The 14,191-nt window shown below is 41.5% G+C and overlaps 1 protein-coding gene across 5 annotated transcripts in view; it reads right to left on the bottom strand.

The window, feature by feature from the left end:
• LOC139761047 (ATP-dependent DNA/RNA helicase DHX36-like) overlaps positions 1 to 14,191 on the bottom strand; it is a 189,584-nt gene that overhangs the window by 163,623 nt on the left and 11,770 nt on the right. For all 5 annotated transcript variants that reach the window (XM_071684847.1, XM_071684856.1, XM_071684818.1 and 2 more), the window contains 2 exons: positions 11,683 to 11,723; positions 7,417 to 7,554 (listed from right to left, as the gene is read on the bottom strand). In XM_071684847.1, the coding sequence (XP_071540948.1) occupies positions 7,417 to 7,554; positions 11,683 to 11,713 (169 nt within the window). In that variant the 5' untranslated portion in view covers positions 11,714 to 11,723. The remainder of the gene's footprint in view (positions 1 to 7,416; positions 7,555 to 11,682; positions 11,724 to 14,191) is intronic.

Raw genomic sequence — 14,191 nt, 5'->3', positions numbered from 1 at the left:
CTAAGAGGGTGAAGGTATATGCATCAAATTGGGGAGAAACAACAAGGTTTCAAAAGTGGTAGAGAATATGAGGATCGGGTGTTTGCTATAATAAGTGTGTGAGAGAAATAATGACAGAAACAGAAGGATTTTGAATGTGGCATTTATGGATCTGGAGAAAACATATGACAGGGTTGATAGAGATACTTTGAGGAAGGTCTTCAGAATATATGGTGTGTTGGGAAGGCTACTAGAAGCAGATGTTTTCATCAGGGGTTTAAGGTATGTGTTTGAGAAGCAAGAGAAGAGAGTGATTGGTTCAATGTGAAGGTCAGTCCGCTGCATGAGTGTGAAATGTCAACATGGCCGTTTAATTTGTTCTTGTACAGGGTGGTGAGGGAGCCAAATATAAGAGTTTTGAAGAGAGGGGCAAGTATGCAGTCTGTAAGTGATAAAAGGGCCTGGAAAGTGAGTCAGTTGCTATTTGCTGATGATACAGCATTGTTGGCAGATTTGAGTGAGAAACTGCTGAAGTTAGTGAATGAGTTTGGAAGAGTGTCCAAAAGGAGAAAGTTGGAGTAAATGTGAATTACAGCAAGGATAAGAGATTCGCAGGGTTGAGGTTCAGGTTAGCTGGGATGTGAGTTTGAATAGAGAAACACAGGAGGAAATAAGAAGCTTTAGATACTTGGGAATGGACATGGAAGTAAATGGAACCATGGAAGTGGAAGCGAGTCAAAAGGGGGTGCGAGAGTGAAGGATGAATTGGAATGATGTAATATACAGGTGACGATATGGTGTCAATGAACTGAAGCAGGGTAAGTGAAGCAGCTGGGGTATACCATGGAAAGGTCTGTAAGGCCCGAATGTGAATAGGGAGCTATGGTTTCTGTGCAAAGCACATGACAGCGAGAGAATGGAAGTGAGTGAATGTGCCATTTCATTGTCTGTTCCCAGGACTATCTCACTAATATGGGAAATGGCAATGAAGTGTGAATAAAACTATATTATAGCACAAACACACACACAAATATATATTCTTTTATTTTTCTTTCATACTATTCGCCATTTCCCGCATTAGCGAGGAAGCATTAAGGACAGAAACTGAGCCTTTCAGGGAATATCCTCAACTTGCCCCCTTCTCTGTTCCTTCTTTTCAAAAATTAAAAAAAAAGAGAGGGGAGGATTTTCAGCCCCCCCCCCCCCCCCCCCCCCCCCCCGTTCCCTCCCCTTTTAGTTGCATTCTACGACACAAAGGGAATACGTGGGAAGTATTCTTTCTCCCCTATCCACAGGGATAATATATATTATTTATCTATTTATTTTTTTTTTTGCTTTGTCGCTGTCTCCCGCGTTTGCGAGGTAGCGCAAGGAAACAGACGAAAGAAATGGCCCAACCCACCCCCATACACATGTATATACATACGTCTACACACGCAAATATACATACCTACACAGCTTTCCATGGTTTACCCCAGACGCTTCACATGCCCTGTTTTAATCCACTGACAGCACGTCAATCCCGGTATACCACATCGATCCAATTCACTCTATTCCTTGCCCTCCTTTCACCCTCCTGCATGTTCAGGCCCCGATCACACAAAATCTTTTTCACTCCATCTTTCCACCTCCAATTTGGTCTCCCACTTCTCCTCGTTCCCTCCACCTCCGACACATATATCCTCTTGGTCAATCTTTCCCCACTCATTCTCTCCATGTGCCCAAACCATTTCAAAACACCCTCTTCTGCTCTCTCAACAACGCTCTTTTTATTTCCACACATCTCTCTTACCCTTACGTTACTACTCGATCAAACCACCTCACACCACACATTGTCCTCAAACATCTCATTTCCAGCACATCCATCCTCCTACGCACAACTCTATCCACAGCCCACGACTCGCAACCATACAACATTGTTGGAACCACTATTCCTTCAAACATACCCATTTTTGCTTTCCGAGATAATGTTCTCGACTTCCACACATTCTTCAAGGCTCCCAGGATTTTCACCCCCTCCCCCACCCTATGATTCACTTCCGCTTCCATGGTTCCATCCGCTGCCAGATCCACTCCCAGATATCTAAAACACTTTACTTCCTCCAGTTTTTCTCCATTCAAACTGACCTCCCAATTGACTTGACCCTCAACCCTACTGTACCTAATAACCTTGCTCTTATTCACATTTACTCTTAACTTTCTTCTTTCACACACTTTACCAAACTCAGTCACCAGCTTCTGCAGTTTCTCACATGAATCAGCCACCAGTGCTGTATCATCAGCGAACAACAACTGACTCACTTCCCAAGCTCTCTCATCCCCAACAGACTTCACACTTGCCCCTCTTTCCAAAACTGTTGCATTCACCTCCCTAACAACCCCATCCATGAACAAATTAAACAACCATGGAGACATCACACACCCCTGCCGCAAACCTACAATCACTGAGAACTAATCACTTTCCTCTCTTCCTACACGTACACATGCCTTACATCCTCGATAAAAACTTTTAACTGCTTCTAACAACTTGCCTCCCACACCATATATTCTTAATACCTTCCACAGAGCATCTCTATCAACTCTATCATATGCCTTCTCCAGATCCATAAATGCTACATACGAATCCATTTGCTTTTCTGAGTATTTCTCACATACATTCTTCAAAGCAAACACCTGATCCACACATCCTCTACCACTTCTGAAACCACACTGCTCTTCCCCAATCTGACGCTCTGTACATGCCTTCACCCTCTCAATCAATACCCTCCCATATAATTTACCAGGAATACTCGACAAACTTATACCTCTGTAATTTGAGCACTCACTCTTATCCCCTTTGCCTTTGTACAATGGCACTATGCACGCATTCCACCAATCCTCAGGCACCTCACCATGAGTCATACATACATTAAATAACCTTACCAACCAGTCAATAATACAGTCACCCCCTTTTTTAATAAATTCCACTGCAATACCATCCAAACCTGCTGCCTTGCCGGCTTTCATCTTCTGCAAAGCTTTTACTACCTCTTCTCTGTTTACCAAATCATTTTCCCTAATCCTCTCACTTTGCACACCACCTCGACCAAAACACCCTATATCTGCCACTCTATCATCAAACACATTCAACAAACCTTCAAAATACTCACTCCATCTCCTTCTCACATCACCACTACTTGTTATCACCTCCCCATTAGCCCCCTTCACTGAAGTTCCCATTTGCTCCCTTGTCTTACGCACTTTATTTACCTCATTCCAGAACATCTTTTTATTCTCCCTAAAATTTAATGATACTCTCTCACCCCAACTCTCATTTGCCCTCTTTTTCACCTCTTACACCTTTCTCTTGACCTCCTGTCTCTTTCTTTTACACATCTCCCACTCAATTGCATTTTTTCCCTGCAAAAATCGTCCAAATGCCTCTCTCTTCTCTTTCACTAATAATCTTACTTCTTCATCCTACCACTCACTACCCTTTCTAATCAACCCACCTCCCACTCTTCTCATGCCACAAGCATCTTTTGCACAATTCATCACTGATTCCCTGAATATATATATATATATTTTTTTTTTTTTTTTTTTTTATACTTTGTCGCTGTCTCCCGCGTTTGCAAGGTAGCGCAAGGAAACAGACGAAAGAAATGGCCCAACCCCCCCCATACACATGTACATACACACGTCCACACACGCAAATATACATACCTACACAGCTTTCCATGGTTTACCCCGGACGCTTCACATGCCTTGGTTCAATCCACTGACAGCACGTCAACCCCGGTATACCACATCGTTCCAATTCACTCTATTCCTTGCCCGCCTTTCACCCTCCTGCATGTTCAGGCCCCGATCACACAAAATCCTTTTCACTCCATCTTTCCACCTCCACTTTGGTCTCCCTCTTCTCCTCGTTCCCTCCACCTCTGACACATATATCCTCTTGGTCAAATCTTTCCTCACTCATTCTCTCCATGTGACCGAACCATTTCAAAACACCCTCTTCTGCTTTCTCAACCACGCTCTTTTTATTACCACAGATCTCTCTTACCCTTACGTTACTTACTCGATCAAACCACCTCACACCACATATTGTCCTCAAACATCTCATTTCCAGCACATCCACCCTCCTGCGCACAACTCTATCCATAGCCCACGCCTCGCAACCATACAATATTGCTGGAACCACTATTTCTTCAAACATACCCATTTTTGCTTTCCGAGATAATGTTCTCGACTTCCAAACATTCTTCAACGCTCCCAGAACTTTCGCCCGCTCCCCCACCCTATGATTCACTTCCGTTTCCATGGTTCCATCCGCTGCCAAGTCCACTCCCAGATATCTAAAACACTTCACTTCCTCCAGTTTTTCTCCATTCAAACTTACCTCCCAATTGACTTGACCCTCAACACTACTGTACCTAATAACCTTGCTCTTATTCACATTTACTCTCAACTTTCTTCTTTCACACACTTTACCATACTCAGTCACCAGCTTCTGCAGTTTCTCACATGAATCCGCCACCAGTGCTGTCATCAGCGAACAACAACTGACTCACTTCCCAAGCTCTCTCATCCACAACTGACTGCATACTTGCCCCTCTTTCCAAAACTCTTGCATTCACCTCCCAAACAACCCAATCCATAAACAAATTAAACAACCATGGAGACATCACACACCCCTGCCGCAAACCTACATTCACTGAGAGCCAATCACTTTCCTCTCTTCCTACACGTACACATGCCTTACATCCTCGATAAAAACTTTTCACTGCTTCTAACAACTTGCCTCCCACACCATATTTTCTCAATACCTTCCACAGAGCATCTCTATCAACTCTATCATATGCCTTCTCCAGATCCATAAATGCTACATACAAATCCATTTGCTTTTCTAAGTATTTCTCACATATATTCTTCAAAGCAAACACCTGATTCACACATCCTCTACCACTTCTGAAACCACTCTGCTCTTCCCCAATCTGATGCTCTGTACATGCCTTCACGCTCTCAATCAATACCCTCCCATATAATTTACCAGGAATACTCAACAAACTTATACCTCTGTAATTTGAGCACTCACCTTTGTCCCCTTTGCCTTGTACAATGGCACTATGCAAGCATTCCGCCAATCCTAAGGCACCTCACCATGAATCATACATACATTAAATAACCTTACCAACCAGTCAACAATACAGTCACCCCCTTTTTTAATAAATTCCACTGCAATACCATCCAAACCTGCTGCCCTGCTAGCTGCACCTCGACCAAAACACCCTATATCTGCCAGTCTATCAACAAACACATTCAACAAACCTTCAAAATACTCACTCCATCTCCTTCTCATATCACCACTATTTATCACCTCCCCATTAGCCCCCTTCACTGAAGTTCCCATTTGTTCCCTTGTCTTACGCACTTTATTTACCTCCTTCCAAAACATCTTTTTATTCTCCCTAAAATTCAATGATACTCTCTCACCCCAACCCTCATTTGCCCTCTTTTTCACCTCTTGCACCTTTCTCTTGACCTCCTGCCTCTTTCTTTTATACATCTCCACTCATCTTGCATTATTTCCCTGCAAAAATCGTCCAAATGCCTCTCTCTTCTCTTTCACTAATAATCTTACTTCTTCATCCCACCACTCACTACCCTTTCTAATCTGCCCACCTCCCACGCTTCTCATGCCACAAGCATCTTTTGCGCAAGCCATCACTGCTTCCCTAAATACATCCCATTCCTCCCCCACTCCCCTTACCTCCTTTGTTCTCACATTTTCCCATTCTGTACTCAGTCTCTCCTAGTACTTCCTCACACAAGTCTCCTTCCCAAGCTCACTTACTCTCACCACTCTCTTCACCCCAACATTCTCTCTTCTTTTCTGAAAACCCCTACAAATCTTCACCTTCACCTCCACAAGATAATGATCAGATATCCCTCCAGTTGCACCTCTCAGCACATTAACATCCAAAAGTCTCTCTTTCGCGCGCCTATCAATTAACACATAATCCAATAACACTCTCTGGCCATCTCTCCTACTTACATATGTAAACTTATGTATATCTCTCTTTTTAAACCAGGTATTCCCAATCACCAGTCCTTTTTCAGCACATAAATCTACAAGCTCTTCACCATTTCCATTTACAACACTGAACACCCCATGTATACCAATTATTCCCTCAACTGCCACATTACTCACCTTTGCATTCAAATCACCCATCACTATAACCCAGTCTCGTGCATCAAAACCACTAACACACTCATTCAGCTGCTCCCAAAACACTCGCCTCTCATGATCTTTCTTCTCATACTCAGGTGCATATGCACCAATAATCACCAATCTCTCTCCATCAGCTTCCAGTTTTGCCCATATCAATCTAGAGTTTAGTTTCTTACACTCTATCACATACTCCCACCACTCCTGTTTCAGGAGTAGTGCTACTTCTTCCCTTGCTCTTGCCCTCTCACTAACCCCTGACTTTACTCCCAAGACATTCCCAAACCACTCTTCCCCTTCACTCTTGAGCTTCGTTTCACACAGAGCCAAAACATCCAGGTTCCTTCCCTTTTTTTCATCTTGGTTACATCCACACACATTTAGACACCCCGATCTGAGCCTTCGAGGAGGATGAGCACTCCCTGCATGACTCCTTCTTCTGTTTCCCCTTTTAGAAAGTTAGAATACAAGGAGGGGAGGGTTTCCAGCCCCCCGCTCCTGTCCCCTTTAGTCGCCTTCTATGACATGAGGAATGCGTGTATGTATATGGGTGGGTTGGGCCATTCCTCGTTTGTTTCCCTGCGCTACCTTGCTGATGTGGGAGGTGATTGTCTCTTTTTATACTATTTGTCATTTCCCATGTTAGTGAGGAAGCGTTAAGAACAGAGGACTGAGCCTTTAAGGGAACATCCTCTCTTGACCCTTTTCTCTGTCCCTTCTTTTGGAAAAATAAAAACAAGAGGGGAGAATTTCCAGCCCCCCCCTCCCCTCTTATTCGCCTCCTATGACACGCAGGAAATACATGAGAAGTATTCTTTGTCTCCTATCTGCAGGGATGGCGTAAAGTATAATAAAAAAAAATAATAATAATAATAACAATAATAATAATAACAATAATAATAATAATAGTAATAATGTGAATGAAACCGGTGTAAAACTGATGTGGATGACATAAATCTTCAGCGTAAAAGAAAGAGGTAAATGGAAACATTTGTATGAAAAATAAAGGTAAAATGGAAGGGCAAGGTGTACAGCAATACATGTATAAGAGTCACCAGTAAAACCTTAAGGAATATGAAAATGTAATAGTATTTCCCAGCAATTCTGCATGAGCTATCCTAAACAAAGATGAAAAAATATTTTTACAGTCTACTTAAGAAAAAGTTTAGATGATACACCATGAAAAAAACATCAGCTAAAATTAAGCAAAATGAAACAAAACTTACCAATTTCTCTGCCCTTCAGTCCAGGTGGTGGACCTCCTCCTCTACGGCCTCCTCTTCCTCCCCCACCTTTACCTCCTCTTCCTCTGCCTCCTCTTCCTCTACCTCCTCCCCTCCAGTTACCACCATCCCTAAAGTTACCTGTGAATCAAATTCCTGATCAGTACAGTATTATATTAAATTAGGTAAAAATAAAAATGCTAATGAAGTTATTTAAAGCCTTCACAAAATACACTGTTGTCAAACTGATGGGAACAAAACTTGTTCCATCCATCTATATCTTTGACATACAGTCCCTCCAGGAACTCTAATGGGGGGGAGAGGGTTGCACAGCAAAAGATTCTCCTCTCATCCCTTTCCTTACATGCCTCCATGACATAAACATTGCACACACACTTCCACCACTTCTCTCCCTCCAGTACTCCTCCCTTCTACTTCCCAACATCACAGGTGGTCTTCCTCTCACACTAAACCATTTAAGTGTACTATAATATGCTCTACTATCATACACTCTCATTGTACACTCCCAGTCTTGCATTCTTTCGAAATACCCAAACCACCTTAAAGCTATGTTTCACCCACTCTACCACTCAACAGTTCATTCACTTTGCATTTCCTGCCATACCACACTCTCAGACACTCCTTCATTTCTTTCTTCATTCCTCTAGTCATACCAAATGCTCCTCTCAACTGGCTCAATTCCACAGCCTGGATTCTTGACCTCTGTGACTAATTCTATGTCCATGTTTTGGCTGCATAGGTCAGGGTTGGAGGGACTATACTGCCTCTTAATCTTCTCATCACTTTAATGCTGGTGCCTCTACCCTTCATTATTCTATAGAGAGACCCAATGTCTCCACAACCCTGCACTGCTCTCTCCCTTATCTCTCCTTCCATATCACGAAACTTATGCAAGACAGCTATAAAATTCTTAAATTTTCTCATCTCTTCCAGTCTTTCTTCCCCATATTCAAAACTCAGCTTAGTACACTTTCATCTTCCACTCTACATGGATTTACAAAACCTATAATTTCATCTGTTTCCTTTCAAACACCATTACTTTGCCTTTACTTGCAATTGCCTATGCTTACAGACATCATAAAACACACTTATAACCTTCTGCAACTTGTCTTCACTCTCATCAAATAACACAGTATCATCTGTAAACAGGCTTACCACTAGCTGCATACCTCACTGCAATACTGTATCTCTGCACCTCCTTTCCCTTAGCTATGCTTTCATCTCTCATATCATTCCATCCATATGTATATCAAAACACCATGGTGACATCACAATACCAATACTTTCGCTCAACTCTCCATCCACTCCACATGCATTTGCTCATCTACAGACGGTCTTCACACCATCCAGCAGTTGTCCCCTTACCCTATATATCCTTAATACATCCTATAAAGCATTCTACTTGGCTGTCATAGCTTTCTCCAGATCTATAAAAGCTGTATACAACCTCTTAACTTTTGGTAAGTACTTTTCCGCAATCATATTCACCACAATAATCTGATCCACACATCCCTCACTTTCCTAAAAACCTCCTTAATCCCCACTTATTTTACGTTCAATAAAAGCCATCACTCCATCAATCAACCTTCTAGCATACTTAACAGACTTTTTTGTTTTTAAACATATTCACCATTTCTCGCAGTAGTGAGGTAGCTTCAAGAACAGGTGACTGAACCTTAGAGGAAAAGTTCTCACTTGGCCCACCTATTTGTTCCTTCTTTTGGAAGAGTAAAGCAGGAGGGGAGGATTTCCAGCCCCCTGCTCCCTATAATTGCTACATGCATCCTTAGCACCTTTCCTGTGAATAAAATACAACCTTTTCTTTCCATGCTATATTACATTTCAGATGACCCCATTCTAATCACACTTTCTCACCAATACATCAGCATTTCAGCAATAATCCCATCCACTCCAAGTACCTTTCCTACCTTCAGCCTCATTATCACCCTTTTTACCCCCCATTTTGATATAGGCCATTGCACTGTATCCTCTTCCTTCAATCTTTACCCATGCATGTAACAACTGTGGCCTCACCTTCTCCCCCATTCATCACTTCTTCAAAATACTCCTTCCATCTTCCTTACACTTCCTCCTTACAATTCAACAACTCACCTTCTTTACTTCCTACATTAATGTTTCCCCTCTTACATCCACCTCTTTCCTTTTCACCTCCTTTCAGGTAAGTCTTGATTTTCCCTAAACTTTTCACTCAATTTTCTTCCAAAAACCTTCATCTACTCTTTCTTTGCTTACCCCTATCAGCTTCTCAATATTCTGGTTACACATTCATCTTATATTCTTCCCTCCTCCTTTGCTGATCATCCATTGGTATATGCCTTTTGAGCAGTCTACCACATGAGTTTTTCTTCTCCTCCATAACATTGCTAATATCTTCCATCTACCATACATTTCCCTTTTTATTCCTATAATTCGCAACCTTGTACCCAACTAGTAATGCTACAACCTTTAATAGTCTTTGTCTAAACATTCTAAAAACTTCATTCACACATGACCACATCCCTAAATCAACTGTACTTCCATCTCAATTTTGGTCACTATCCTTTCATACTCCTCCTTGCATTTTTCTGCATCATCTTGCTGGCAAACACTTTCACCTCTTTATCCTTCCTTACACCATATGCCCACTTCACCCTGGTTCTCAACTCCTTGAGAACTGCAAAATGGCCAGTCTCTCAAAAGAATCCCCTTAAAACTCTAGCATCTAGTACAGCCTTTCTCATTCTTTCATCCAATGCCACAGTAAGTCCAACCCTTTTGCTATTCCCTTCCATCATTTCTCAACCATGCATACCTGTGGATCATCTTGAGCTGAAAAAAGGTGTTTGCAAGGTATACAACCCTCTCAGCACAGACATCTATAACTTCCATTCTCATTTACTCCCCAGTCTGATGCTCAGTGCATGTCTCCACCCTCTCAATCATTATCCATCCATACAACTTACCAGGGACACTCAACCAACTCATACCTCATGCTTTTATACAATGGCACTATATATGCATTCTCCCAATCCTCAGGCACCTCACTGCAATCTATACCTACACTAAAAATCCTAACTAGTGAACAACACAGTCATCCCCATTCATAAGAAATTTAACTGCAATGCTATCTACTCCAGCCACCTTGCCACATTTCATCTTACAAAAAGATTTCACATCCTCTTCTCTCTTCACTAAAACACTCTCCATGACTCTCTCACTTTCCATATCACCCTCAACCCAAAATCCTTACATCTGCCACTCTATCAAAAAACATTTCACAGTCCTTCAAAATACTCACTCCATCTCCTCACTTCACCAAAACCTGTTACCACTTCCTTTTTATCCCCTTCCAACACATTTTATTCTCCCTAAAGTTTATCAGTAATTGCTCATCCCAACTCTCACTTGTCTTCATTTCTTCAACCCCTGCAACTTTCTCTTGACCTCCTGCTGCTTTATCTTAAACATCCCTAAGTCATTTGCATCCTTTCCATTAACACCCAAATGCCTCCCATTTCTCTTTAAATAGCAACTTACTACTTCATCCCACCAATCACTACCCTTTCTAATCTGCCTACCTCTCATCTTTTGAATGCCAAGTGCATCTCTTGCACATACCATCACTGCTCCCCTAAATACCTCCCATTCCTTATCCACTACCATTTTTTCATTTAATCCTGGTATTTCTTCAAACAAGTCTTTTCCAAGCTTACTAACTCTCTTCACTCTCTATTCAATGACATTGTTTCATCATCTCCTAAAACCTCTACAAATCTTTACTCTCACCTCTGCAAGATAGTGATCATAAATCCCACCAGCTGCCTCTCTTGCACATTTACATCTAAAAGTCTCTCTTTTACATTACAATCAATGAATATGTAATCCAATAATGCATGTTGGATCCCCTGGAGAAAGAGTCCTGAGGTTACTTAATAATAATACAGTACTTCCTTACTGTCCTAAGTCCCTTCTATTTTCGATCTACAGCACTGTAGAATCACTGATTTTTCCTGTTTTTATTTCCGATAGTTCTTTACTTCAGAACAACTAAAAACATCCAGGTATACAGCTTCTCCAGTGGTCTAACACCATAGGTCCTAAAGGGGTTGGATAATCAGACCTTCACTATATAACAAAGAACCATTTCAATACTCTTTTCCTAGTTTCCACGTAATTCATATCAAATAATATCTTTTCATCAAAAGATACCAGAATAAAACGGAAATTAAAAATCTAATGCATTCTTACCACTATTATGTTGTCCATACATGCTGTTCATAGCCAGCAATCTGTAGAGAGAGACGAAAATGACATGATTATTCATGCTAAACTCTTTGTTGTAATCTTCTTTCCATACCAAATGTGGAGCAACCAACACATAATATTCCTGTTATTCATAATGGTCAAGAAAGAAACTCAAGACGCTAGTGTATGTTTGGGAGACAGTGTGCAAGGAGGAAACTGAGTTATGAACAAAAGTAAGTTAATGAGGTACAGTGAGGGGGAGGGACAGAATGGGTCTAGTGTGAGTCTGAGGGGAAGAATCTGGATGCTTTTGGTACCTAGATAGGATATGGCAGTGGATTGAACCATCAGATCTGAAATGAGTCATAAGGTAAGAGAGGGTCAAAGGTTTGATTCTGAAGCCATGCTATGTGTGAGATTTTGTTGTTTTGTTTGATTCTTCTGTGGATAATATTTTCAAAGAGCTTGGATACTAATAAGAGAGTTGATACAGGCCAACAGAAGTAAGAGAAGTTGGGCAGTTTTGAGAGTTTTAGCACTGGCATTATGTCAGCAAGTTTCCAGATGTCAGGGATTTTTTTTTTTCTGCATAGCCAGGGTAGTTGATGATACCTGTAATAATGTGGATTGCAAAAGGGCCATAGCGTTTTATATGAAAGCCTGATATGTAGTTAGGACTTGTAGGAGAAAGTTCTTTGTTTTAACTGCACTGCTTGTATCAGCGGACGTGAAGGGTGGGTGGGTAATAACGAATAAAAATTTCTTTAATTCCTGTTCACCATTTCCCATGTTAGCAAAACAGCTCTAGGGCCAGGTGAAGAAACAGCCTCATTTGCTCAAATCCCCTCTCTAATTGTCATGTATAATGCACCAAAACCACAGCCCCTTATCCAAAACTGGGCATTACAGACCATTCCATGTTTTTATCTAAGTGCTCTGATTCTGCCCACTGACAGCAGGTCGCCCCTATTCACTCTATGCTGTGCATACCGTACACACTTCAGCATGTTCAAGCCCTGAGAATTCAAAACCTTTTCAACTTAATCTTTCCATCTCTAATTTGCTCTACCCTTTCTCCTTGTCCCCTCAACTTCTGATATATATATCCTCTTTGTCAATCTCCCCTCACTCATCCTCCCCATATGTCCATACCATATCATTGTACCCTCTCACCTCTATATACCATATTCTTCTCATTATCATATGTCTCTTTTATCCAATCATTTCTTAATCGATATCAACCCTCCTCACACCACAAACTGTCCCAAAGCATATCATTTTCAACATATTCACCCTCTTTCGTACTTTCCTTTTCCTCTCCTAGAGCCCAAGCTTGTCATCCATTAGGACTATTATGCCTACAAACATGCATATAGTCACCCTCCCTTTCTACATATTCCTCTATACCCACTGGAAATATGACCCCTCACCTACCCTACAAACCGCTTCAGCTTCCATAGTAACATTCAATGCCATGTTCACTCCCAGGCATCTAATACACTTCATCTTCCCTAAGTTTTCTCCATTCAAACTCATCCCAACTAACCTGTCTCTCTCTATTACTACACCTAATAACCTTGCTCTTATTCACATTTACTCTCAATTTTCTACCCTCACACATTTCCAAAAATTTTAAGAAAAACTTCTGCAAGTTCTCATGTGAATCTGCCACTGATGTTGTGACATCAGCAAACAATATCTGACTCATCTCCCAAGCCCCTTAAACCCTGAGAGACTGCAGACCTGCTTCTCTCTCCAAAACCTTTGCATTTACCTACCTTACCACCTCATCTATAAATGAATCACAAAGCAATGGTCACACCACACACACACTAGACCCATCCTCACCTGATGTCACTCACAATCCTCACTTCCTACTGTCACACACACCTTACTCTTTTGATAAAACCTCTTCACCACTTCTAGCAGTTTTCCTCACACAGCCTATATTCACAAAACCTTCCACAGAGCACCTCCATCAATCATATCACAGGTACTATGCAGATCTATGTCACATACAAATCCTTTTGTTTTTCTGAGTATTTCTTACTCTTCAACGTAAACTCCTGATCCACACATCTTGTGCCACTTCTGAAGCCACATTGTTCCTCTTCCATTCTGAAATTTATGCATGCAGCCACCATTTCACTACTCTTCCATACAATTTTCCAGGTACACTCAACAAACTTATCCACCTGTTGTTTGAACATTCACTTTTGTCCCCCTTGTCTTTATACAGTAGCACTATAAATGGATTCTACCAGTCCTCAAGCACCTCACCATGAGCCATACACACTTTAAAAATTCTAAATAAACTATCAAAAACACAGTCACAGCCCTTCTTGAGAATTTGAAGTGCAATGTCACCCACTTGCAACAGCCTTGACACATTTTATCTAATGCAAGGCTTTCACCTACTCTCCATTACGTTCAACTACCCATCCCACATCTTCTTCACCTCATCTTTGCCAGTTACCACTTCCCCATTTGCTCCCTTCACCATTGCACCCAT

This window comes from Panulirus ornatus, chromosome 3, assembly GCF_036320965.1.
Source record: "Panulirus ornatus isolate Po-2019 chromosome 3, ASM3632096v1, whole genome shotgun sequence".
Classification (NCBI taxonomy): domain Eukaryota; kingdom Metazoa; phylum Arthropoda; class Malacostraca; order Decapoda; family Palinuridae; genus Panulirus; species Panulirus ornatus.
This window is presented reverse-complemented; position numbering and strand designations above follow the sequence as displayed.